The following is a 25,203-nucleotide window of genomic DNA, read 5'->3' as shown; positions in this document are numbered from 1 at the left end:
GATTATTCATTGGCAACCTATATTTCCTGATTATATATGACATTTTTAAATGAACTAAACAATCACAATACCTTAATCAATATCAGAAATACATACACATATAACGAAATTGACCTTAAATTTAAATCACTAAAGCAAAATCCATATCAATGCAAATTATTCATCTCTATATCATATCCCCCTTTAAATGTAAAAGAACATTTATAAACAATATTTGGGAATATGGACGTAGTTATTTCTCTCCAAACTGCTTCCTGCTGAATGGGGACGCTGTTAATCAGATCTTTCATGGTGTAACCTGTGTGCCAGGTTCATCTCAGTTGGCAGTTGAGTGAAGTGATTTTTTGAGGGTGTTCACAGCAACCTTTCAGGAGGGCGTGGTCTATCATACCATATTGGGATAGAAGCAATCCACAGGGTCTCATCCTCTGTGAAAACAAAAGAAGAACTTCTTTTCCAAAGTATCATATCCTTAGATCCAAATTCTGAAGTCAAGGTATTTTCAAAATATCTATGTTGGATTAATTCAGCAGCATTTATAAACAAATATCTTTTAGCAGCTGTTGCTCCTTCCTCAGCAGTCAAAAAATTCAAAGAGAGCATAATAGCATACAGTATTAACCCCGCCGGCAGGGTCAGCTATTCAGGGTCCTCTGAAGGGGCGCTAACCTGCAAGACATGAGCTGGAGAGAGGAAGGAAACCAAGCAAGATTCTATTGTCAAGGTCTCTGTTTATTGGGGTGAAAGTTACAGCTTATATACCCCTTGAATGGGGTGGAGGTAGGTAGGCAGGAACTCTGCCAGGGTAACTGAAGGTCATCAGCCTGGTGTAAGCCGAAGCATGTGACACATTAACATTGGAGTAAGGGGCGGTTCCATTAACAGATAGCTCTCAAGATAGTTGGGATGAGGGGCGGGTTCTCAGTAAACATCCTTAGGGCAATGACCTCTGCTATCCCTGTAAGGACTATGGTCCCTGACAAATCCATCCTTTAGGACAATGGTCCCTGACAAATCCATCCTTTAGGAAAATGGTCCCCGACAAATCCCCCTTCCTTTTATTAAGGAAGGCAGCTAATAAGTGGAGAACACAGGTCAGAATCTAACCACGTAGTCAGACCTATAGGAGAAGGGACTGGGGAAAGGAGGACCCTTCTCTCGAGTGGAGTCTCCTATCCTCTCCTGGGAACAGAGGGGTGTCTTAATTATATAATTTTTATTTTGGCCATTAATGATGGCCTGCGATGAGGGCTCATCTTAGGTCTAGTGGGGACCAGGTTTTTATCCCCATTACCCACCATAGGGTTCCCAGGGCCCTGTCTTAGGTTGGGGGTGGTCCCACCATCAGCTGCTCGTCCTTGAAGCTTCTCAAAAAGGTATCTAGCAAGACCAAAGTAAGCAGGTCTTTGACTGCAGGGTCCCTGTCTTAGGCTATGTGGAGGGCAATCCTCATCCCCTGACATCATGCCATGTTGAGCTGGCCTGTACGGCCTCTGTATGATGTGCTGTTCAGGGGAGGGTTCCACAATATTCCCTTCATTGGGCCTCTGTGTGGACTATTAATGAAAAGACTGCGAGGAGCTTCTAAAGCAAAAGGTATAAAAGATATAATTTGGACACCAATGACTCCATCTCTGGACAAGAAGAAAGGGCACCTTCCAAACCCAATATTCACCTTGTAGTCTGACCTATGGTATATATTTCTTCCTAAGTGCCTACTCCAACATAAGATTATGAGTGCTGCTTGCCAAAATTTTTTTTTCCAGGGATTCCAAGGTCTAAAGGGTTTGGGGTCTGTAATAAGAGTAGAGAGACAGAACGCATGGTCCTCTCCCTGCAGTGCTTTGCCTCACACCCTTTTTGCTGGTGTGCATGCCTATCATGGACAGGCACACATATCTCTGGGTTTTATGTGGCAAAATCTAAAATTTTTAACATATGCATTAAACCCAAACATTTTACAGGGTGTGTCAAACTTTTCCCAACATCTATAAGCAGTTACAAATATCATTAGGCCAATTTCAGTAAGAGTACAGTGACAGACATTGTTACATCAAAACACCATCAGTTCCAGTCTCTGAGCAACAGTTAAAATCCTGCTCTTTCCCCTTCTTAAGTGAAGAGGAGTTAAGATTTTAATCAAAATGAGTTTGTGTCCCAAAGATTAAAACAGTCAGATGTTTAGGCTGCATCTTAGCTCCAAAGCAAACAGAATTCAAACTGCAGAAAACTGTAGTCACCAATGGTCAGGTCATCTCAGCAGGGCTTCTGTGTCTGTGTCTCGGGTCTGGAAGCAGCTCAGCATTTGTGCTTCAGGGCAGGTGGGATTCCTGGGTGGGGTGAGCTGGATTCAGCTACCTGAAGCACACCTTGGCAATTATCTCAGCTGAATCTCTGGAGGCAGGACGTGTAGAGTGGCTTAGCAGGTCCTGCTATCAGGCACTTCTCTCCATGGGGGCAGGGAAGACTGGATAAGGATTCTCCTCCAACTCTCTCCTCGAACTCCTCCATGGGGTGTCCACAGCTATGAAATCATCAGGTCCAGCTTTATTTTCTTTCTGTGAAACAAGGCACAAACATATCCTCGACCCCAAATATATATAGGTCGGGTTTTTCTTATAATGCATTGCAAGGGTTTTTTTTAACTTTGCATTAGTAAAGATCAGCTTGATGTTATCATGTCAGATCTGTTCACATCAGGATCTGTTTGTAACTTTTTAAGTTGCTTTCAAAGAGCCTTGGTATCATAAATACATGCATGGCCTTTTCCCCAAATAAGCATAGGGTCAGGGCCAGCCCAGACTCCCAACAGGGGTTCCTTCCGTAGGGCTTGTGCATAAGTAGATTGGGTAGAAGGGTGCCACAATCTGTCAGCAGCGGACTGCCCTTGATTGTCCAAAGTTAGGAAATTGAGCACAAAGAGAGCATGGGCCAATATTGTCTTGGCATTGCCTTTTATGGGATAAAGGGTCTCTTGTGCCATTAATTTAGAGATGGTATGCTTAAGAGTTTGATTGGCACGTTCAACAATGCCCTGGCCTTGTGGATTGTAGGGAATACCAGTACAATGTTTTAGATTTAACTGGGCACAGAATTGCTTAAATTTTTGTCTAGTATAGCCAGGTCCATTGTCAGTCTTAAATAAGTGAGCAACGACCTGTTTAGTTGTTTCCCCCGTCTGAGCAGATGCATGCAGGAAGCCACTATAAGTATCAATAATAACATGAACATATTTAAGTTTACCAAAGGAGGGGACATGAGTAACATCCATTTGCCATAGTTTCCCTGGGATCAGGCCCCAAGGGTTGACTCCCAGATGAGGTTCAGGTAAAAATGTCACACAATTCTTGCAATTTTTAACAATTTGTCTGGCTTGTTCTCTAGCTATACCAAATCTAAGACACAAGGTTGAGGCATAAACACAAGTAAGGCATTTAGAATGGGCTGCAAGCGTATTCTTTAAAAATGTAAAAGGTGTAATATTAAGAAATTGGATAAGCCTGTTTCCTGGCATGTGGGTATCAAACTTTCCCTGAAACCCAGCAAGTAGCACGGCCCATTCATCATGTCTTTGTTGTAGCCAGGCTATCTGATCTCCCGAATATGGGGTGACAATAGCATCTGAGTCACTGCCAAAGTATCGAACCGCAGCCTTGATACCTAAGAACAAAACCTGGTTCACTAAAAAGGGATAGGAGGGCAAAACCTTGGATGAGGTAGCAGGCACATGTATCCAAAGAAGCGGCTGCTCCTCTTGCCTGATGGCATAATAATCAGTGGCAAATGTCAATAGATAAAGGAATTTTTCAGGATCAAAATATCCTAAGCCTTGCTGGGAGAAAGCTTCTTCTACCCTTATAAGTGTGGCTTCTGCCTCTAATTTAAGACTTTAATATCTTAACTGGCAAAACTGGGAAGGTTTACCCAAAAGCAGCATTTTGCTCTTTCATAAAACTGTTGTAGAATAAGTTTTACATTTAATACACACTTGCCATAGCTGAATCATAATTAATATACTGTATTGGTACATTATTGTATACTTTACCTGTGTGGGTACCTGTTAGGCAGCTTTTATAAGCTCTCTATTGGAAATTGGCTCATTGTTTTTTTGTAAGAATTTTACCTATTGGCTCAAAGTCTCCCATAAGAATATTATAACGAGGGCTTTAACCATTGTATTAAAAGTTTGTAAGCTATCCTCCTCTTAAGTTGCAAGTCTGCCTAGCAGATAGGAAAATGGAAAAAAGAAAGTATTTTAACTAATGATCAACATGTAGAAGAATAAAAATAGATCCACATCCATCTCCATGTACAAAACTCAAGTTTAAAAGAGTCAAAGGCCTCAACATATAAAAATTACATTGAACCTCACAGAGAAAAAATTAGAAGTACACTTTGCCACATCTTAAACACAGCCTCAGTGGCACAAACATTGGGAGAAACAATAAATTATATCTCCTGAATTGAGAAACTTTAGTATAACAAACATAATATCAGCCTATAGAATGGGAAAAGATTTTTCCTTATCATAAACCCATTTCAAAAATATATGAATAACTCAGGAAATTAGTTATTAAAAAATTAATCGAATAAAAATATTTGTTACAGACAAACTGAAAACTCACAACAGACAAACTTAAAAGTGACTGAGAGACACTTAAAAAAAAAGCTCAAACATAACATCCTTTAGCCAGAGAAATGCAAACCAAAACTCTGAGATTTCATCTTATCCTTGTAAAAATGACCAAGATCAAAAATTATTATTAACAATTTATGCTTAAGAAAATGTGGGTAAAGACAAAACTCCATTGCTGGAAGTGTAAACTAGCACAGTCACTTTTGGATCATAGTATGGCTATTTTTTAAAATTAGGCAAATATCTACCTTAAAACTCAGCAATACCCCTTTTGGGCCTAAATACAAAAGTTTTTCAACCATACCATAAGGACATGTGCTCAGCTATGCTTACAGCAGAATTACTTTATAATAGTCAGAATCGGAAAACAATCCAAATGTATCTCTTTTACACCTAGGATGAGACATCATCCTTTTAGATAGCCATAAATACCATAAAATATCTTGGAGTAACTCTAAGCAAGCAGGACAGAAGTTTGGATCCTGTCATCTCTGCTTGTGAAGGGGTAAATGTTTTTTTTATTTTTAACCATTATCATTTGTTAGAGTATAACTCTGGCCCTCGATAAATTTAGTAAGAGGCCTGAGTCTCAGCAGTCCACCCTGAAGCAACACATGGCAGGAGGAAAGGACCATAAGCTGAGACAACTCGACTCCCACCCAAGAGCAGGCCATACAAATGGAAAAACTTGTATGATAAGAACTTTAACTCTTTTAAGAAAAAATTAAGACATTAGAAAATAAAAAGATCTCCTATTTTCTTGGGAAAGTAGAAGAAACACAGCAAAAATGACAATCTCACTGAAAGCAATCTACAGATTCAGTGTAAATGTCCATTAAAAATTATAGCAACATTTCTCACAGAACTCACAAAAACTTAGGATAGCCTAAACAATCTTAAAATCCTGTACAATCAAGGAACTTCAGAATGCATTACAATCTCTGACTTTAAACTTTACTACAGAGCCACAGTACTGAAATCAATCCACCTTGGATACAAATTCACCTGCCTACAAACAGCAGATTTTTGACAAACAAGCAAAATTGTGAAATGGAAAAGAAGCATTTTAACTTGCTTATTTCAGAGGCTACCTTAATTTAAACCTGTCCTTTTTCCTTTAGCTGAAGCTGCGCCGCACGGCAGGGAGTAGGACACAGGCTCACTTTGCCTGTTAGTGTTAGACTGCCTTCCCGAGCTCTGGCAGGCGGATTTTTAACTATCTTTTTTATTTTAACTTGTAAGCCATAAGATTAGAAGTTTTTGAATCCTCTCCTCTGTTCTATAGACTGTGTGAGGTTAAATTTGCTCTCTAAACTTACTCTTGCTTCTGCTTGCCTTTTACCTGCAGGTGAGTTAGGTTAGCTGACTGTGTGCACGTGGCTCTTCACAAAAATCATTTTTTCTTTACCTTTTTTACTCATTTAGCATGCAATACAAGTTGCAATTCTACATCTATCACACTTACTGATTCTCAATAACTCTGCCATTGTTCCTGCTCCATTCTTACACCCTTTAGTTACTAACATATATAACTGAATACTTTTTCCTTATCCCCATTATAACTTATTTAGAAAGTTTTACACCCTATTTAACTTTTGTCCTGCTTTTCTACATTTCTTTCTCTATGCTACATCTCTAATAAGAGCCCAGTAACTGAGGACAGCCTCCAGCACGGGGTCTCCATTTTTTAACATTTTACTAAGATCTTTCCCTACCTTGTCCCATGTCTGGGGGTGAATTCCTGGGCTGGTTAAAATTAACCAAGGGCATTTTTCATCTATAAAGCAAAAGAATTCAGCTAAATCTCTTTTTTTAACTCTTACTCCTCTCTCCCTAAGTGACTGTTGAAATTCCTCTATGAATTTCTCTTCCTTTGGAAGCGATTGTCCCATGTCTTATAGACGACAACGAACCTGCGCCTACCTCCGTCCTGCAGACCTGTCCGAATATCACAGCTGGTCAGGACCATTTTTCCTTCGTCCCGGGACTGTGCTTCATCGTCCTGTTAGATAGCCATACTTCAGGGTCCCTGTTCAGGCGCCACTGTAACCCCGCAGGCAGGGTCAGCTATTCAGGGTCCTCTGAAGGGGCGCTAACCTGCAAGACATGAGCTGGAGAGAGGAAGGAAACCAAGCAAGATTCTATTGTCAAGGTCTCCGTTTATTGGGGTGAAAGTTACAGCTTATATACCCCTTGAATGGGGTGGAGGTAGGTAGGCAGGAACTCTGCAAGGGTAACTGAAGGTCATCAGCCAGCACCTGGTGTAAGCCGAAGCATGTGACACATTAACATTGGAGTAAGGGGCGGTTCCATTAACAGATAGCTCTCAAGATAGTTGGGATGAGGGGCGGGTTCTCAGTAAACATCCTTAGGGCAATGACCTCTGCTATCCCTGTGAGGACTATGGTCCCTGACAAATCCATCCTTTAGGACAATGGTCCCTGACAAATCCATCCTTTAGGAAAATGATCCCCGACACAGTAACAAGATTTTCTGTGTATTTTTCATCTTTGTGCAGCTTTATTTTAACCTCTATTTCATTTATTTTTACTTTTAACTTTTGGCTTTTTGAGACATGTTCTCTGTATATCTTTGACCTAGAATAATTCTGTAGACCAGGCTGTCCTTGAACTCTCAGAGATCCATCTGTCTCTGCCTCCAAGGCATTGGGATTAAAGGTGTGTCCTGCCACACCTTGAAGTCACAGAGGTCAATCTACCTCTGCCTCCCAAGTGTTGGGATTAAAGGTGTGTACCACCACAACAAACTACTTCCTTTTTTTCTTTTCTTTTTTTACTTTTAAGAACTTTAACCTTTAGCCTGCATATATTTTTAACACACTGGAAACCATTTAGAGGTTTTCTTTGTCTTTGAATTTCTCCTTACTGTATCTCTCTCTTTTTCCTACCACACAAGTCTTTAATTTACCAAGCAATATAGGTAGGATTAAAGCCATGGCTTCGACAGCTAGATCCAGCCCATTCCTTAGCTCTCTGAGATTTCAGCCTCTTGGCTTAGGTACCGGCTGTAGCCATGTTTATTGCCACAACTCTATAGCATTTCAAGGTCCCTGCCAGCAAGCAAGCTGCAGCATTCTACTCACAGACCATACTCAGTCAGACTGCCTGTCTGAAAGAGTCAGAGTTTGCCCTGGCAGGACGTCCCAGAAAGCCAGCATTTTAAAACGGAGCAGCTTTTTTTCCTGCTAAGGCTGAAAACTGAAAAGCATGCATTCAGCTTTTCATCAACACCGTTTAAGTGTTTCGTGGCAGGACCTCTTAAAAGATCTGCAGGGTTTTGCAGCTAAAGCTGAGTCAGGAAGCCTCTCTTATATGAGAGCGCTTTCTTGCCTCTAGCAAGCAGAGCAGACCCGAGAAATTGTTGCTTTCAAGAAAACATGCTTTATTCTTTCCCAAGCTTTCTCAAGCTTTCGGTGGATTTAGTTATCCACATCTGGGCGCCATTCTGTAGTGAGGAGCTGCAGGCTGCATTTCCGCTGCCCTGCTCCTGGTCGCAGCCGAGAGCAGGGCGGCAGGAAGCGGCCCACAGCTCTCACTACAACTGTTGTTAGGTAATATTACATCCTGGGGTCTCTGATGGAATTAAAGACTAAATAGTTAAGAGTTATAGTTTTCCTTAGTTATATAAAGTAAATTAGCTATAAAACATTGGAATCAATAAAATAAAATAGATAATGGAATATTTTCTCTGAATTTCCAAAATATAAAATAGACTAAATATTGTAAATGTAATTCTTACGTGATAACTATTTTTGTTGTATGTAGTTTTACTATGTTAAAGTTAAAACTTCAGGTTTTTTTAGACAAAAAAGGAAAATGTTGTAGACTATTAGTTTAAGATGTATTACACTTGTTTATGCTATGGAGTATTAATGATGCAAAGATGTGTTTCACTCTTTTGTGTTGCATTTATTTAACTCAGTGAAGTTGTATTACTTTGCCTGTCTAAAACACCTGATTGGTCTAATAAAGAGCTGAACAGTCAATAGCTAAGCAGGAGAGGGATAGGCAGGGCTGCCAGGCAGAGAGAATAGGGGGAGAAATGATGGAGGCAGGTCTTCTATCAATCTGTTGATTTCATTGGTTAATTAATAAAGAAAACTGCTTGGCCTAATAGGTTAGAACATAGGTGGGTGGAGTAGACAGAACAGGAAGAAGGAAGTGAGGCAGATGCCTCGGGCAGTTGCCATGCCTCTCTTCTCTGAGCCAGACGCGATGAAGCTCAGGCCCAAGATGGACGTACGCTAGAATCTTCCTGGTAAGGCACCACTTTGTGGTGCTACACAGATTATTAGATATGGGTTAATCAAGATGTGAGTAAGAGGCTGAAACTAATGGGTTAGGCAGTGTTTAAATGAATACAGTTTGTGTGTTGTTATTTCGGGGCATAAGCTAGCAGGTGACCAGGAGCAGGGCAGCGGGAAAGCAGCCCGCAGCTCCCAATCACTACAAACAGAGACATCTGGCCTCCTGGAAAATCACCCAAATTCCCTCTGCAACATTGTGGCATCTATCTTTGGCCTACAGACCTAGAATATCTGGCAGGCTTTTCAGTGAAACAGGAAATGTGAAAGAGTTTCCTGCCTTATATTGGCAAAGTTCATCAGTTGCTTACCTCTGTGTCCTGCAGATTATCTAGCAGGCTCTTCTGTGAAGCACAAATCTTGAAGAACTCTCTTACCTTGTCTTGGCCAAGTTCAACACTTTTCCTGTGTCTTGTTTGTTGGCGTCTGTACAGCATACTACCAACAGTCAAGGCAAAAGCAGTTTCTTGTCCAAATGACTAGCCTTGCCACATTGAAAGCAAACTCTATATGGAGGGTTTTTTTGTTTTGTTTTGGTTTGGTTTTGGTGTCCATCATCCTTTTATGAAGTAAATTAGTGCTGCCAGGAGAAGATGTGTCTTATTATCATGAAAATTCTTAGGCTATTAAACATCTTAAATGCTATGTTCTATAGGTCTTTGAAGTATTTCATCTATCTGTCTAAAATATACCTATTTGACCTTGAAAACATACCTAATATGACTACAAGTTTGATTATTATAGATTAACTACCAACCTCATTTCTTAATTATACATTTTCATTTTTAAATGAGCTGCATAAGCACAATACCCCAAACAAAAGTAGAAACATATATACAGTATAACAAAAATAACTTTAAATTTGTATCAACATACCAAAATCCATACCAATAAAAAATAGTTGAGATTAAAAGTTATCTCTTTCTTCTATATTTCTGTATTCCCCTAAATGATAACAAACATCAATAACTCATCAAATAACCAACTAACTACCCTATCTCTTGGTAATGTGGGCATCAGGTTCTCCAGACTGCTTCCAGTTCTCTAGGTTCTGAAGGCATCTTTAGGGTCCCTGTGAAAATTGAGGTAATGACCAAATCCTGGGAAGACCAGCTGTAAACTTTGTTGATAGATATCACCTGTCAAGATTCAGGAGGCCTCCCACCATAAAACCTGATTTATATCAACCCTGAAGAAATCCACAGCCTCTCGTTTACTGTGGAAAAAAACCAAAACCTCTTCTCTAAACAATGAATTTTTTGAGTTCCATTTTAAAGTTAAGACATTCTTAAAATATCCAGGCTGCTTTATTTCAGCTGTTCTTTCAATCCCATGTCTCTTAACAGCTGTTGTTTGCTTATCAGCAATCAAAAAATTCAAAATCAACACAACACTATATAACATCCAGACTCCCTGTGTATTTTCCATTGTTATATGACTTTTTTTCTTTTATAATACTTTTTCTTTTTCTTTTCTTTTTTTTTTCTTTTTTCTTTTTTTGGTTTTTCGAGACAGGGTTTCTCTGCAGCTTTTTTTAGAGCCTGTCCTGGAACTAGCTCTTGTAGACCAGGCTGGCCTCGAAATCACAGAGATCTGCCTGCCTCTGCCTCCCGAGCGCTGGGATTAAAGGCATGCGCCACCACCGCCCGGCTATAATACTTTTTCTTTAAAGACTTTATTATTTTTAAACTATTTCTTCCTATAATTGTCTATATTCTTTCTCATTTCTTTCTTAAGCCTATGCACATTTTTAAACATACCGGAAACTGTTAAGTTTTCTTCCATACTGACTCTGTCTTTTCTGCTTATCTCTATTTTTTTCTGACCTCATGAGCAAAGGTTGAGTGGAGCAGCTAGGAACTCCATCAAGGCTTTGGCGACTGGCTCCACCCTCTTCTTAGTTCCATAAAAGCCAAGCCTAAAGCTCATAAACCCGGTTGGAGATCTGTGACCCAGTACTACATTTAGGCCCCCAGCTCTGGAATGCCAGTGTTCTGAATTGTGTCAGGCATTTTTTACTTAGATTTTTGTTCCTACTTAATGTACTTGCTGCTCAAGGGTTCACAGTACATCAGAAACTCTTAAAGGAGCCATGTCCTTTTAAAAAAAGCTTTCTCGGGCCCTATGGAAAATCAAAATGTAGTTGGTTGTTTTTTACTCTTTTGTGGACCTGTCACTCAGCTCCCAAATAAATGCATGCAGACTTATCTTACTTATGTCTGGCTTTAATTTGAATTGTTTCTATTAAGCTTTTCTAACTTAATTTAATCCATGTCTTTTCTGTGTTTTGCTTCTTGACTTTTTACCTTATTCTGTAAGTCTTTCTTTACTTCTTACTCCATGGCTGGCTGTGTAGCTGGGTGGTTGGCCACTAGCAACCTCCTCTCCTCCTTTTATCCCTCCTCCCTCTTCCTCCTTCTCTTTTTATTTCTCCTGTCTAGCTATTGACTGATTAGCTCTTTATTAAACCAATCAGGTGTTTTAGGCAGGCAGAGTAACACAGCTTTACAGAGTTAAACAAATGCAACATTAAAGAATACAACACATCTTTGAATCATTAAACTAATATTCTGCAATGTAAACAAGGGTAACACATCTTAAACTAATATTCCACAACACATACCTTATAACCCAGAAATTCCATCCTTAAGTTTCTATCAAGCAAAGTGAATACATACATTCACCAAGATCCATAATAGAATGTTCATGGAAGCACTAGTTTTGAGTTCCAAAGTAGAAACTACTCAAATGTTCATTAACAGAATGAATAAATTATGGTATGATCATGCAATTAAATTCCATACATCACCAATAATGAATACTTCTAAATGATTAATTTCATGAATATAATATTAAATGAAAGATGCTATATACAAAAGAGGAGATACCTTATGATTCAATTTTTATAAAATTTTTACAAACAATGTTTAGTGATAGAAATCAGGAAGGTAATTACCCTTGGGTAGGAGAAAGAATGTGAGTTGAAAGAGACTCAAGAAAATGCTACAGTGTTACGGTAATAATTGGTATCTCATTAGTAGTGATACGAATGTCACCCCATCAGGAAAATTCATCAAGATTTATTTTCTGTGTTTTTCTATATGTAGCATACTTCAGTAAAAATTAATCTCCCTTATCCAATGTATAAATACATTACCTTTTTCTTTTAGACAGGGCAAAACTTTGTAGCCTTGGCTGACTTCAAACTGAAAGAGATCCACCTGCTTCTGCCTATTTAGTGCTATGATTAGAGGTATGTGCACCACAGCTGGACAGAAAAACATTGTCTTAGTTAAGGATTTTTAGTGGTCTTCATACTAAGCAAATAAATTTCAAGAATTTACCATACCCTACATGTCTACATATATGATCTTGCCCCTAGCTACTTCCTCTATTTCATTTCTTCAATCATAATTCTCCTTACTTATTAAATATATGAGGGGCTGCTTGTTTGTTCCTGGCCACCTGGCTAGCTTAGACCCAAAATAATAACACAGAAACTGTATTCGTTAAATTACTGCATGGCCCATTAGCTCTAGCTTCTTATCAGCTAACTCTTACATCTTAGTTGAACCCATCTCCATTAATCTGTGCATCACCACGATGTTGTGATCTACCAGCAGAGTTTCATCACGTCTCTCTCCAGTGGCTCCATGGTTTCTTTCTCTCTGCCTTCCTTCTCCCAGCATTCATTTCCATCTTCCCCACCTACCTAAGTTCTGCCCTATCAGCAGGCCAAGGCAGTTTCTTTATTCATTAACCAATAAAGGCAACATATAGACAGAATGACCTTCCACACCATTACATGGCCTGCCTGGTGGTTTGTAAACATAATATAAAGTGCCATTGTAACCCAAAACTTTGTATTTGCTATTCTCTCTGCCTAGTCTGCACTTCCTTAAGCTTGTCATATACTGGATTTCTATTCATACAGGCACCAGCTTGTGTCATTTCTCCAAAAATTCCTTCAGCACCCAAAAACAAATTTTCCAGTTACCCTTAAATACATGTCACTGTGTTTTCATACAGCATCTGTAGCTAACTGAAGCTATCACATTTATATTTGTTGTATTTATAAACTTGCATCTTCAATAGAATATAACCTTCCCAATAGCTGGGATCATTTCTCCTATGTTCATCATTGCATATTTATTTTTAATAAACTCCTTGGCAATGGCAAGTGCTCATGTAAGTGCCAGTGTTGAATAAATGACAGTCCTCATTAAGATCTCTGAATAAAACTGTCTGTTGTGTTATAGCTAGTATTTTTCCCACAAAAGGAAATACTTGTGGAATTATTCTGTTTTGTTAAATAGTCTTGTTCATACAGCTTATTTTGTCCTCCTTAGTTTAATGTAAAAAGTTCAAATCTTTTTTTATTTCATGCCCTTTGACAAATAAGTACTTTCTCCATGAAACACATTTCAGATAAAAAAAATACCATATTCTAAGTTGGGAAAAATCAACCGGAACTTAATTTTACTCTGCCACCAGAATCTCAAAAGAAAAACAAAATATGACCAGTAGATAGAATTCCTGTCTCTGGTGCTATATTCCCGAGTATGTATTGATTCGTTGTTGTTTCAAGTGTGGAACAGATGCAGTATTATCTAAAACAGTAAATTTCTTTTTCATGTGTCTGAGATCTTTATTTCTCATGATTCCATATAAGGTACAACAACTATGACCGGGCTGTCATCAACACGGTTCCTTATGATGTTGTCCATCGTTGGTATACAGCACACCGAACCCTAACAACTGAATTGAGAAGGCCTGAAAATGAGCTTTGGGTCAAACTGAAGCCTGGAAAGGTAGGCCCTAAATTCTATAAAGATATCAAATAAACTTGCCATATAAAATCAATGAAGAATAATACTTGTTTAATATGTATCACCATATTACAAGATTTTTTCTTATGTCCTAGGTACTGTTCTTGGCCCTGCCATTTATTCATTGATGATCTGTAAACAGGCACCATGTCATCTCTAAACATCAGACACTTATTGTAATTATGAAGGGATTTAACTAAGATCCTTCCATCCTAATAATTCCATTTTAAGCATTGATATTTTCTCTAAAGAATAGCTTCAGCTTTACACAAAACATAATTGAGAAATAATAAACTTAGGATTATAGAAAAGCACAATTTCCTGATTTACTTTGAAGAAATGATAGTTGCACAAAGAATATAAGCTCTCAGGTGCACAGAGCTTATAAACTATTTTCGTTTTAATTGCTATTTAGCCTGCTATGGGGTTAGAGACATCTTATTTTCTTTTTAATTTGCTTAACTTCAAAAGAAAAATATTTCATCAAATGTAACTAATAGAACAATCTAAAGCTTTATCTTTCAGTGAGCTCTTCTAGTTTAAGTTCCCTATGATTTTCTCTAGTTCTGATTGTTTTCTCTCTCTTTTTTTATACATTCACAGGTACTGTTTATAGACAATTGGCGAATCCTTCATGGCAGGGAATCATTCACTGGTTACCGCCAACTCTGTGGCTGCTATTTAACAAGAGATGATGTGCTAAATACTGCTCGTCTCTTGGGGCTTCATGCTTAAAATTAAAAGCACTGGGATTATGAGTACACTTGGCATCCTGCTATCAGAATTTTGTATCAACACAACAATATTGTGTCAAAATTTGTTTCACTTTGTCTCCTTTCTATTCTATGAAACAGAAGATTTTCCTTACTTTACCAGGAAAAACCTGTTAAAGAGGGGCTTCTAAATTACCTAATGTCAGCCATCTACTAGGGTAACTGTCTTCCCAAGTAATATGATCCTACTCTTTTCCAAACTTTTTCATGTAATTAATCACTGTAGTTAAGAAATGTAATCTCCATATTAAAAGAAAACTAATATTATGTAATTTTGTCTTCTGCTAAATCAGAATGCCATACATTCTAGAAATGACAAAATTTTGATAAAGTAACATTTGTGAAAAGTTTTCATCTTTTATAATACATTTGACTAATAATATATGCTTAGTTGTATTTTGAATATATCCTATGATATTTTCTAGTTTCTTCCAATTTCAGCAGATGATGGAATATTGCTTTTCTATTTAATGACTGATTAGATTCCATTGTAACACATTTTTGTTACCTGTTAGTGGAAAGCAAGGTTGATTCCTTATTTTAGCTACTGTGAATAATATATTGAAAACCTGGTCATGCAGATATACTGTGATAAACAGGTTTAATTTTCTATTGGTGTGTAATATATTCAGAGAGGGCATATAAATAAAACATTAGTTTTGTTTTTAAAAGCTATGTAATGTTTCCCATAATGAATATACTAATTTACATTCATACAAACAGTATAATAAGCATTCTTTTCAGTATACATAGGCACTAACTTTTGTGCTTTTTGGTGTTGATAATTGCAATTCTAGCTAGATCAAAATGATACCTCATTGTGGTTTTAGTTGGCTTCTTCCTGAAGACTAGTGATATTTAGCAACTTTTCAGATACCTCTTGACCATTTTATGTGTTCTTTTGAGAACTATAAATCAATTTTTGCCAAATTTTAATTAGTTGTTTGTATTTTAGCTATTGAATTTTTGAAGTTTTCTATATATTTAAACAACCTCACCATTTCAGATGTATAGTTAATAAATCATTTATCTCATTCTATAGGTTTTCCTTTAATTGTTATACTCCTGTATCTTTTGCTATAAAAAAGCACCTTAACACCCTTAAAAGTTACCACGAACCCCAAAATCTAATACTAATTCTATTAGATACTGAGAGCAAGAAATGTTTAAAAGTTGAAAAGACAAAAGTACCAGTCCATTAGTTATCAGATGCATGCCATTATAACATGTCATGCTACCTGAAGTCTCTGTACTAGTGAGACAAGTGGGAATGAAAAAAAAACAAATAACAATAGTATTGCTATAAAAATAGTTTTTAATCTCAAAAACCCATGAAAAAAGTTACCCAGGAACACCATTGTATGTGTCTGTAGAAAATATGTTGATGAGTCTTGGGCTAGAGGCTTAGATCATTGGGTCAGTCATTTAACTATATCAGCACATTAAAGGACTTAGGTGAAACCCTAAACCTTCGTCTTGTAGTCTACCATGAATAAAGGAGAATTTGCAGTCTCCTACAGGACATCTCCAGACACTGTCAAAATCAGTTGATAGCACAAGTGTGATAATGAGATGGAAATGGAATTCAAATATGTTTTATCATCCTGGAAGAGTTGTCTCCATCTATATCATCTCTCAAGAAATTAAATTAGGAGTCATGGCAACTCTTGGAATAAAGCCATGATCAGTTTGGTGTTTACAAGAGGAATAATTGCAAACAGATTTCAGAGACATTTGAGATCCATGCAGTTCTTATACACACCCATACACACACACACACACTCATCACTGAAAGTTCAAAGGGTTACTGGGTTTGACTATTCAGGGAACTCACCATGTAGATGGTATGCCTTCAGAATACTTGATATTACTAAACAAACTTGTCTTTTGGCAATTGGATAGCATTCTTCCTCCATTTCTGCTGTTCTTTTCATATTCCTTCTCTTAAAATATTATACAAGTAAATTGCAAAAGTTTTACAGACACAATTTAGTGCTCTGTTTCCTTTATGCCTTCAGTGGTAGGGTGCACAGGCTTACAGTGATTATTTTAAATATTTTATTCTTTGATCATTTGATAAATGAATTTTCATCATATTTACCCCTACTTGTTACCCTCCCTTATCTCCCCCTACTTCAGCCAAACCCCTTCTCCTTGCCAACAAGTCCTCCTCCTACTCTCATGTCCTCATTGTGACCCACTGAGTTTAAGGTTAAGTGGCATAGGGATTGGATAGTAGGGTAGAAGAGGGAGTACTGGGTGGGAATAACTAACACTAAAGACATTTGGAAAAGTCATATGGAAACCTGCTACTGTAGAAGCTTCCTAACATACAGATGTGTTCATGCATGTGTGTGTGCGTATGTGTATGTGTCTTTAAATTGAATTACCTATAATAAGGGGGACAGTGCCTCTCCCAGGTACCGGATGCCATGAAATAAAAACCTCAGTCCCAGATATGGTTAACACTTTAAATTTGTTGGTCAGTAGAGTCCTTTAGACAACCTCCAAACATTTGGTATTTCCATTGCTCCTGGTTACCCTCCAGAACTAGATTTTAAGACCCTATTGCTGAAGGCATCACATACTTGAGTCAGAACATGCAGAAATCAAAATGCTTTATACTAACTGTGAAGCTTCAACACTACTGGCTAGCTTTTATAGTGCTGAATGATACTATGCAAGCCTCCAGGGGACAAAATGAATCATCTGTCTTACCCATCTGTTAACTACAATGACTGGCCTGGCAAGATAATCCCACTGTTGTAAGTGCTACAAATGCTATGGAAGTAGCCAACCACTTTCTGCTTGGATTTAATACCCACTCTACAAGATGGAACTGATGCCTGGTATCATTACTGGTCAAAAAAAAAAAAAACCTGTGACTTACTAGATCTTTGTCCCTTGGAGAGAACCTATTATTATTATTTTACTAAATAGATGTAATAATAAACTGCCCCATAATTTTTTGTCTTATACTCATAGATTAGTATATCTATCAACCCTCATCAGAGAAATTTTGCAGTAGATGGTTAGACCCAGAACTGATCAACATACAAAGAAAAACAGCCTGTATAAGTCTCAGCTCCAAATAGGACATCTCTATCACACATACACACACACATGCACGTAAGCACACACGCGTGTACACATGCACAACACGACCCAGAAACCATCTAGGAAGAGGGGGTACTTGCACTCTTTGATGAACTTTGTAAGAACAGTACTTGCTAGACATGACAAGGCCATTACACACAAAACTCACAGTTGTTGCAACTTTTAGCACATGATCAATCCAGCCAAAATACACAGCATGGATGAAGAAGAGACTCATGAAGTCCCACCCATACCTGAGGAGCTATTAGCTACTGAGGGAGAAAGAGACAGTTTTCTTTTGCTGCCTGGGGCACTAGCCTCCAGTAGCACAGGGCTTGAAGGGAATCCACAGAGTCAGCATACTAAGACTTTTTTATCTGAAGGGTAGAAGGGCAAAACACACACACTTTCTTGATGGTTTCCTTCTTTTTTTCTTCTCTATTCTCTATTCTTTATTTTCCTGGTGACTTCCTTCTCTCATTCTTGATGTTTTCCTTCCAACTCTATCTTTATTCTTTCTGCTATGGCTTATATAACCCAGCAAAATCTTTCAGGCAATATAAAAATGACAATGTGATTACATTCTATTTTTCAAGTGAATGATTACAATAAATACAAGTAAAAAACAGCATGTTATCCATATCCCTTAACATGCATAAACATTTTACATATTACAGGTGTAAAACAAATTATCCCAAGAACCCACATACAGTCATACCCAAGCAACTTGTTATAGATTAACAGTGTAAGCAAGCAAGGTTTTCTTCTCAGTCAGTTCTTTCACTGAAAGGCTGCACTTTGCAGTTACAAAGAAAGAACCAATCACTTTATTGCTCATATTGAAAGGTAATCGTATAAGGAATCTTAAAAGAATCACAACATCTCAACTTTTATATAAGAATCAGTCAGCTCTGTTTTAAAACTTTAGGATGCATACCCACTCATCAATAGCTTTTTATATCAAGAGATTGAGGGCAGAAATAGGTATAAAGAATTAACTATCACTTTTTGTTATCAACTAATCCTAGAAAGAAAGATATGTTACCTAATAATAATTGGGCTTCTTTGTTCTTGTTCCCTGACCTTAATGAGTTCCTCCTTCAACCATATGTCTTTTTAAAACTTTAAATTGTCATCTTAGGTTTCTTACCTCAAGGCTATTTAACAAAAACATCTTAGCCTAACTTTCAGTTATTTTCAAAGCTTTATTTCAGCTATGATGTACTCCCAAAGCTGTGAACACATCTTCCAACATTAAGATTAAAAGAATTCAAGGCAGCCTGGCTCCTGGGACTCAATTGCTTTTCTTAATCATTAAACTAAACCACTGTATATATGGCTCCTTAATAGAAACTCATGTGTTCTAGCTGTATGACACTTCCTTGATTTATCTTTAATCATCAGAACTCTATTTCAACTAACATTATTATTATCAATTAGACAGTACATCTTGGGAGGAAATCATTTTCATAATAATCCACAGGTAAAAATGCCCAGTAGAATGGAATGTTTCCATGAGATAAACACACTACATTACAGACAGTGGAGAATCTCCCCAAACCCATTCACACCATGCCAGATACCAGAGAAAGATAGCAGCAGCAAACATGTAAAGGCATAGCAGAAGCAAAAGACATTCTGGAGTCTGTGGTCTCGGGACCTTGCCTATCACAGATTCATCAATCAGGGATTTTGTTCTTGGTAGACTGACACCTTGAACTTCAATTGCCACCTGCTATACCTCTTACATGGCCACCGGCAGTTTTCTTCAGGAATTGGTCCCTAAGAGGCTACTCATGCCCCAGTAGATAGTCCTACACCCATGCACATTCAAGTAATACTAAATAGACTCAGTGGCTTTAAAACCAGAACACATTAAGGTTTGAAGGGAAAGTGTTGGGCAAGATGAATTGGAGGGGGAGGAAATGGGGGGGTGTATTTGATCAAAATATATACATGTATGAAATTTTTAAACAATTAAAAATATAGAACTCATGTTGAAAAAAATAAAACAAGAAAAAAATCTAGTTAACTGATAATCTGTTAGTATAAGTACTTAAAGTTTAGCAGCTTTTTGAAAAAAGTGATCTTTTTTTTAAACTGGGAAATCCCTCACAACTTGGAAATGTTAGCCATTTATCTCACCTTCTTAATGTTATATTTTTTACTTTTCTTTACCTGTTACCCTTTTGTGTGAAAATGTCTATACATTGCAAGCCCTGTACTCCATTGTGAAAAGAAAAGAATGATTAATGAACTCTGGTATATCTCCAGGCTAGCTATATTATCATTTGAGGATGTAGGCAAATTGCTGCTCCTTGCCTCTCTTCCTCTTTTTATTTATTCTTCTCTCATACAATACATTCTGACCGCATTCTCCCCTCCCTCCACTACTCCCAGTTCACCTACTCTCTAACAGTGGACATCAGCAAAGCCCTGCAGGGAATTCTGGTACACTCCAGGTTGTTTGAGAATCACTCAGAACAGAGCCCTGTGCTGAATCCTTACTCCCTCCCTCATCTACTAAATAACCTGAGGCATGTCCCACTCCTATGCTGAACTTCAGTTTGTTCTGTGAATTTTGGATTAAACAGCCTGTAAAGATTCTGTAAAGATGCACTCAGGAAACAGAAAGAAAACAGAAATTAGGGGTTGGTTATAAATCTTCAAATCCCTCCACCAGTGACATACTTCCTCCAGCATAGCTCTACCTCCTAAACATCCTACAACCTTCCCAAATAGTGCAACCAACTGAAAATCAAGTGTCCAAACACACAAGCCTAAGAGCACATTTCATATTCAAACAATAACACTGTTCACAATGCTTTAAATGGGAACATCCCCAGACCTATTCTATAAATGGAAAACATAGAGGTAAAGGGAGATAAGGCACCGCAGCCAAGGTGACAGAACAGAGTTTTAGAAGTTTGACACCAAAGCCAAATCTTATTGTTAGTATGCCATATCATATCATATACTAAATGTTAACTTCCTCCCATCTCTACACTTACACAGTCTTCTGTATAATCATTCATAGTATAACAATAATCATTAGGCACACTTTCAGTTTGTTTAGCAAGATCTTTTTAAAAGCCCTATGATTATCTAGTTTGATAAATAGTTTGCAAGCATTAACAAGTAATAAAAAGCATATTCTAAAAAGTGTTATTCAACTCTTCTAGGTTTCCTTCTTCCCAAAGTGGAAGCTTGGTAGAAAGATATCAACTTATTCAGCATATTCCCCTCCTAACTAGACTCCCAAATACCAGTCAGTTGTTAGATTCAAACCCATTTTATAGGAACTGTCTTTGGCATTTGGGAGATCTACTCAGAGACAGCTGCTGGTTGAATTTATCTCCTAGTTGTGAGACTCTGTGTATCCTGACCTGTACCTAGTCAGAGCTAAAAACCCTGGCAAAGGTTCTGACCTGATAGTGTTTTCTTTTTTAACTTGGTCCTTATTTTTGTAAGACTTATGGATAAGGGTTAGTAATAAGGGAATTTGTAAGTACATTCACTTTAAATAATGAGTCTGGCCTATAACCAGCATTTTACAGAGTATTTTTGGAATATTATGCTTTTCAGGAGAGTAACTGCTGTCTACCACAGTTTGCTTCTAGAGCAGTAAGCCTGACACTTCAGTATGGAGATAATTATATGGTCTTTTGTTAATTTTTGTTATTGTTAGTCCTTTCCAGCTTATCTTTTATATTTTACTCTTATTTTATATTACTCTTATATACTTTTATATTTTACTATTATATTATTACCATATGTTTGGAACTGTGGGCTTTCCATATCATGAACTCACTGAACCTTCTTGACTGATAAATACAATTTCCATGTAGATTTTACTTTTCTCTCATTCCTTGCATTGGACATACAAAGTATGACTGTATACTTCCTTGATTTGGGCTTATCTTTGTAAGTGCTTTTATTCCAGGCTATAAAGCAATACAAAAGTATTAGCTTCAGTAATAGATACAAAACTTCCTTTCTGAAGAGGTAAAAGAAACGAGCATCTTTTACAACTCTGATAAGCCATTTTAATTCACTTTGGCATGTAGTATGCAGATTAATAGTGGTATTCTAATTCACTTTCTGTGTCAGCAGATAACTATGTCAGTTTAACTGAAGATCACATTCTGCTTAGATTTTTGCCAACTTGGCATAAGCTAGTGTCATCTGGTGAGAGGGAACTTCAATTGAGGAATTTCATCTATCAGACAGGCTGTAGCAAGTCTGTGGGACATTTCTTGATTAATGAACCATGTGGAACAGCCCAGCATAGGCAGCACCACCCCTGGCCAAGTGGTCCTGGGTTGTATAAGAAAGTTAATGGGGCAAACTGTAAGGAACAAGCTAGTAGGCAGAATTCCTCTGTGACCTCTGCTTCAATTCCTTCCTCCATGTTCTTGCCTGGAGTTCCTGCCCTGCCTTTTTTTTTTTTGGTAGAGTGTAAAATGTAAGTCTGAGATATAACCTTTCCTCTAAAAGTTGTTTTTGGTCAGTGTTTTAACACAGTAACAGAGAAATCTAACTAGGATAGGAATGTAGAGTGTTGCTGTAAAGAACCAGTGTTTTGGGGGAGAATTGTGAAAATGTTTAGAACTTTGGGCTGGGAAAGATATTGAGTGATCAAAATTTAGTGGGCTGTAATATAGGATATTGGAAAATACCACTAGTGAACAAAATGCAGACATGAAGGCCTGGCTAATGAACTTTCCCAGGGAAGCAAAGACTCAATAAGGCCATTGGCATGATATATTTGAATTAAGAATCTCTGGGTTTTTTGTCAGTTGGCTCTGAAGAATTGGCTGTGTTTAATAAGAGACCAGCACAGATCACAAGGGTTAATGTTGTACAAATATATGAAGTTAGTATAAGTTTTTTTCTCAATTAACCCATTCTTTCTTCACAGTGTACATTCTGATGGTAGCTACTTCTTCAAATTCCAGTAATTAGTGTCCTCCCATTATTTGCTTTCTAGCTTCTTCTTTGATGTTTTCACTGAAGTTGGATAGTGTCATGGGAAAAAAAAAGACTTACCTAGGCTTGAATTCCATCTCTGCCTCTTATTACCTTTTGAGAAGCTCTTTTCCTCCCATCAGGGTGTGCCCATCCTGTGTCTTCATGTTCAAGGGGGAGTGCTTTGGGATGTCATTCTCTATGTTATGAATATGTGTTGCTCTCATAGGTTGATAAATAAAGCTGCTTTGGCCTATGGCAAGGCAGGAGAGAGCAAGCCCAGAAATCTAAGAAGAGATACAGGAGAAGAAGGGAAGAGTCTGGGAGATGCCAGCCAGCTGCTGAGGAAGCAAGACATGTAGAAAATGAGGTAACAAGCCACAAACCATGTGGCAAAGTATAGATGAAAAATATGGGTTAATTTAAATGCAAGAGCTAGCTAATAATAATTGTGAGTTATTGACCAAGCATTTATAAGTAATATTAAGCCTCTGAGTGGTTATTCATGAACTGGCAGGTGGGTGAAAAACTTCCAGTTATAGGGGATCTAATGAATGCATTTTACTTGAGCTATGATGAAGAACAAAACAAATATGTAAAAATTACCTACTACAATGAGCAGAACACAATAAGTAGTACATAGTAGTTGCTTACCATTGTTGCCAATATTATCTAAGAAGACTGTCTCATTAGAAAGGGTATAAGAAAATGGCATACATATCAGAGATGATAAATAGATGATGAAGCACAAATGTGATAATCCAGCATCTGAACTTCTAGGCCACAGCACTTACGTTAAGGATAGGAAGATGTTTGGAGGTTTTGGTGACCTTAGGGTTGAAAACATAAAAAACAGAAGAGTAAGAGAGGCTGGTGAGACAAGCAAACTCTGGAAGAGTGGCCTGTAAGCAATAGCTTATAGAATAGATGAGACAGGCAAGAAGATGTGTGTGATGATGATTAAGGTATACTTAACAGGGGGCCTATAAATTCACATTTGACTTCATGTCCTCCAGAAAACTTTTGATTAAGCTCTTAAAGGCTCTCTTTAAACAGATGGGAAGGACAGAATTTGAAAGAAAAGATTAGAACATGAGAGGAGGCAGCAACTAAGATTTACTTGTTAAAGAGCAGATGAATGTGTCACAACTAACTCAGCAGATTTGAGTAGGGCAGAGTGAGGAATTGTGATTTCCTTAGGGAGAAAAAGAAAATAACAAGCAAACAAAAAGACCAAATTGATTTAGCTAAAGGATCCTTCAAGGATGCAAAGGTAACTCTGGGAGTAGGTATAAAGGTGACTGGACAGCAAAATAATGAAGGTTAAAAAGTGTTTCAGAAGTATATTCATCAAAAATTCCTCTGGAAAACAATACTCGACCCGTCCAGCAGGTCCGGTTATTCAGGGTCTGAAGAGGCGCTACCTGAAAGAATCATGGGCGGGAAAGAGAAAGGAGACCAAGCAAAGTTCTGTTGTCAGGGTCTCTCCTTATTAGGGTAATGGTTGTGGCTTATATAGCCCTTGAATGAGGAACTTGGCTTGGGGTGGGGGTAGGGGTAGGAAGGAACTTTGCCGGGGTAGCAAAGGTCACCAGTCAGCACCCCTGGTATAAGCAGAAACATTCTTTTTGTGATTCCATTAACAAACAGTTTTCAAGATAGTTGGAATGTGGGGCGGGTTCCGTTAACAAATAGTTCTCAAGATAGTTGGAATGTGGGGTTCTCTGCAAACATCCTTAGGACAATGGTCCCTGCTATCATTTTTTATGACAATGGTCCCTGACAAATACAAGTACAGTATTGGCCATTGCCTTCTCTAAACATTAATCTAGAGGGTTATTCCATGGCAAAAAGTAAGTGTTCCTGAATAGAACTCTCTGTATTCAGGCTAGAGTTGGAATGTTATACTAAAAATGGATGTTAAATGGATTCATAGCTAAAAGAGTTTTCTGTGAGTCATCTAGTCAACCAAGATGAAAACAATCTAAGGATACTGACATGGAAAATTAATTAAATGAGTACATACACATGATTATCAGATGCATACTTTGCATTCTGTGCAAAAGAAGAGAACCATGACACTCAAGCAGTTGAGAGTATTCAACACCTGTATTGATGTCAAACCATCGTATCTGTTATTACCATCAGCCTCCCATCTTAATAGTAGTGAGGAACCCAAACTCAACTCACCACACACACTCACATAAAATAAAACAGGTAGCATGAATTCTAATTGGTCTTAATAATAAAAACCCAGAGTCAGATACAGGGGTTAATGCTGAAAAATCAGAGGAGCAGAACAGTCAACCACTAGAGAGTTCTTACCTCTACCAATGCTCAGACCATCCTGTCTCTACAAGTCCTGACTGCATGGTAAAACTGCATTCTCAGACTGCAGACCTCATCTTAGCTCCTGTTTCCTCCTGCCTTACATTACCCTCTCTGCCTAGCCATATCCCTTTTTGTCTCCACCTCCCTAGTGTTGGGATTAAAGGCTTGTGACTCCCAAATACTGGATGGGATTAAAGGTATGTGCCACCATCAACTGGCTCTGTTTGCCTTTGAGACAGGATCAGT

At 37.9% G+C, this 25,203-nt stretch overlaps 1 protein-coding gene across 2 annotated transcripts in view; it reads left to right on the top strand.

The window, feature by feature from the left end:
• The window catches only part of Tmlhe (trimethyllysine hydroxylase, epsilon), a 114,485-nt gene extending 90,239 nt beyond the window's left edge, over positions 1-24,246 (top strand). The window contains exons 7-8 of one of the 2 annotated variants that reach the window (XM_038316837.1): positions 13,633-13,771; positions 22,856-24,246. In XM_038316837.1, the coding sequence (XP_038172765.1) occupies positions 13,633-13,771; positions 22,856-22,867 (151 nt within the window). In that variant the 3' untranslated portion in view covers positions 22,868-24,246. Of the gene's footprint in view, positions 1-13,632; positions 13,772-14,392; positions 16,031-22,855 lie in introns of those variants that run through there. The other variant, XM_038316836.1, reaches the window with a different exon arrangement.
• The last annotated feature ends 957 nt before the right edge of the window (positions 24,247-25,203 follow it).

The sequence above is a fragment of the Arvicola amphibius genome, chromosome X (assembly GCF_903992535.2).
Source record: "Arvicola amphibius chromosome X, mArvAmp1.2, whole genome shotgun sequence".
In the NCBI taxonomy this organism is placed as follows: Eukaryota; Metazoa; Chordata; class Mammalia; order Rodentia; family Cricetidae; genus Arvicola; species Arvicola amphibius.
Note: the sequence above shows the minus strand (reverse complement) of the source record. Positions and strands in the feature narration are given on the sequence as shown.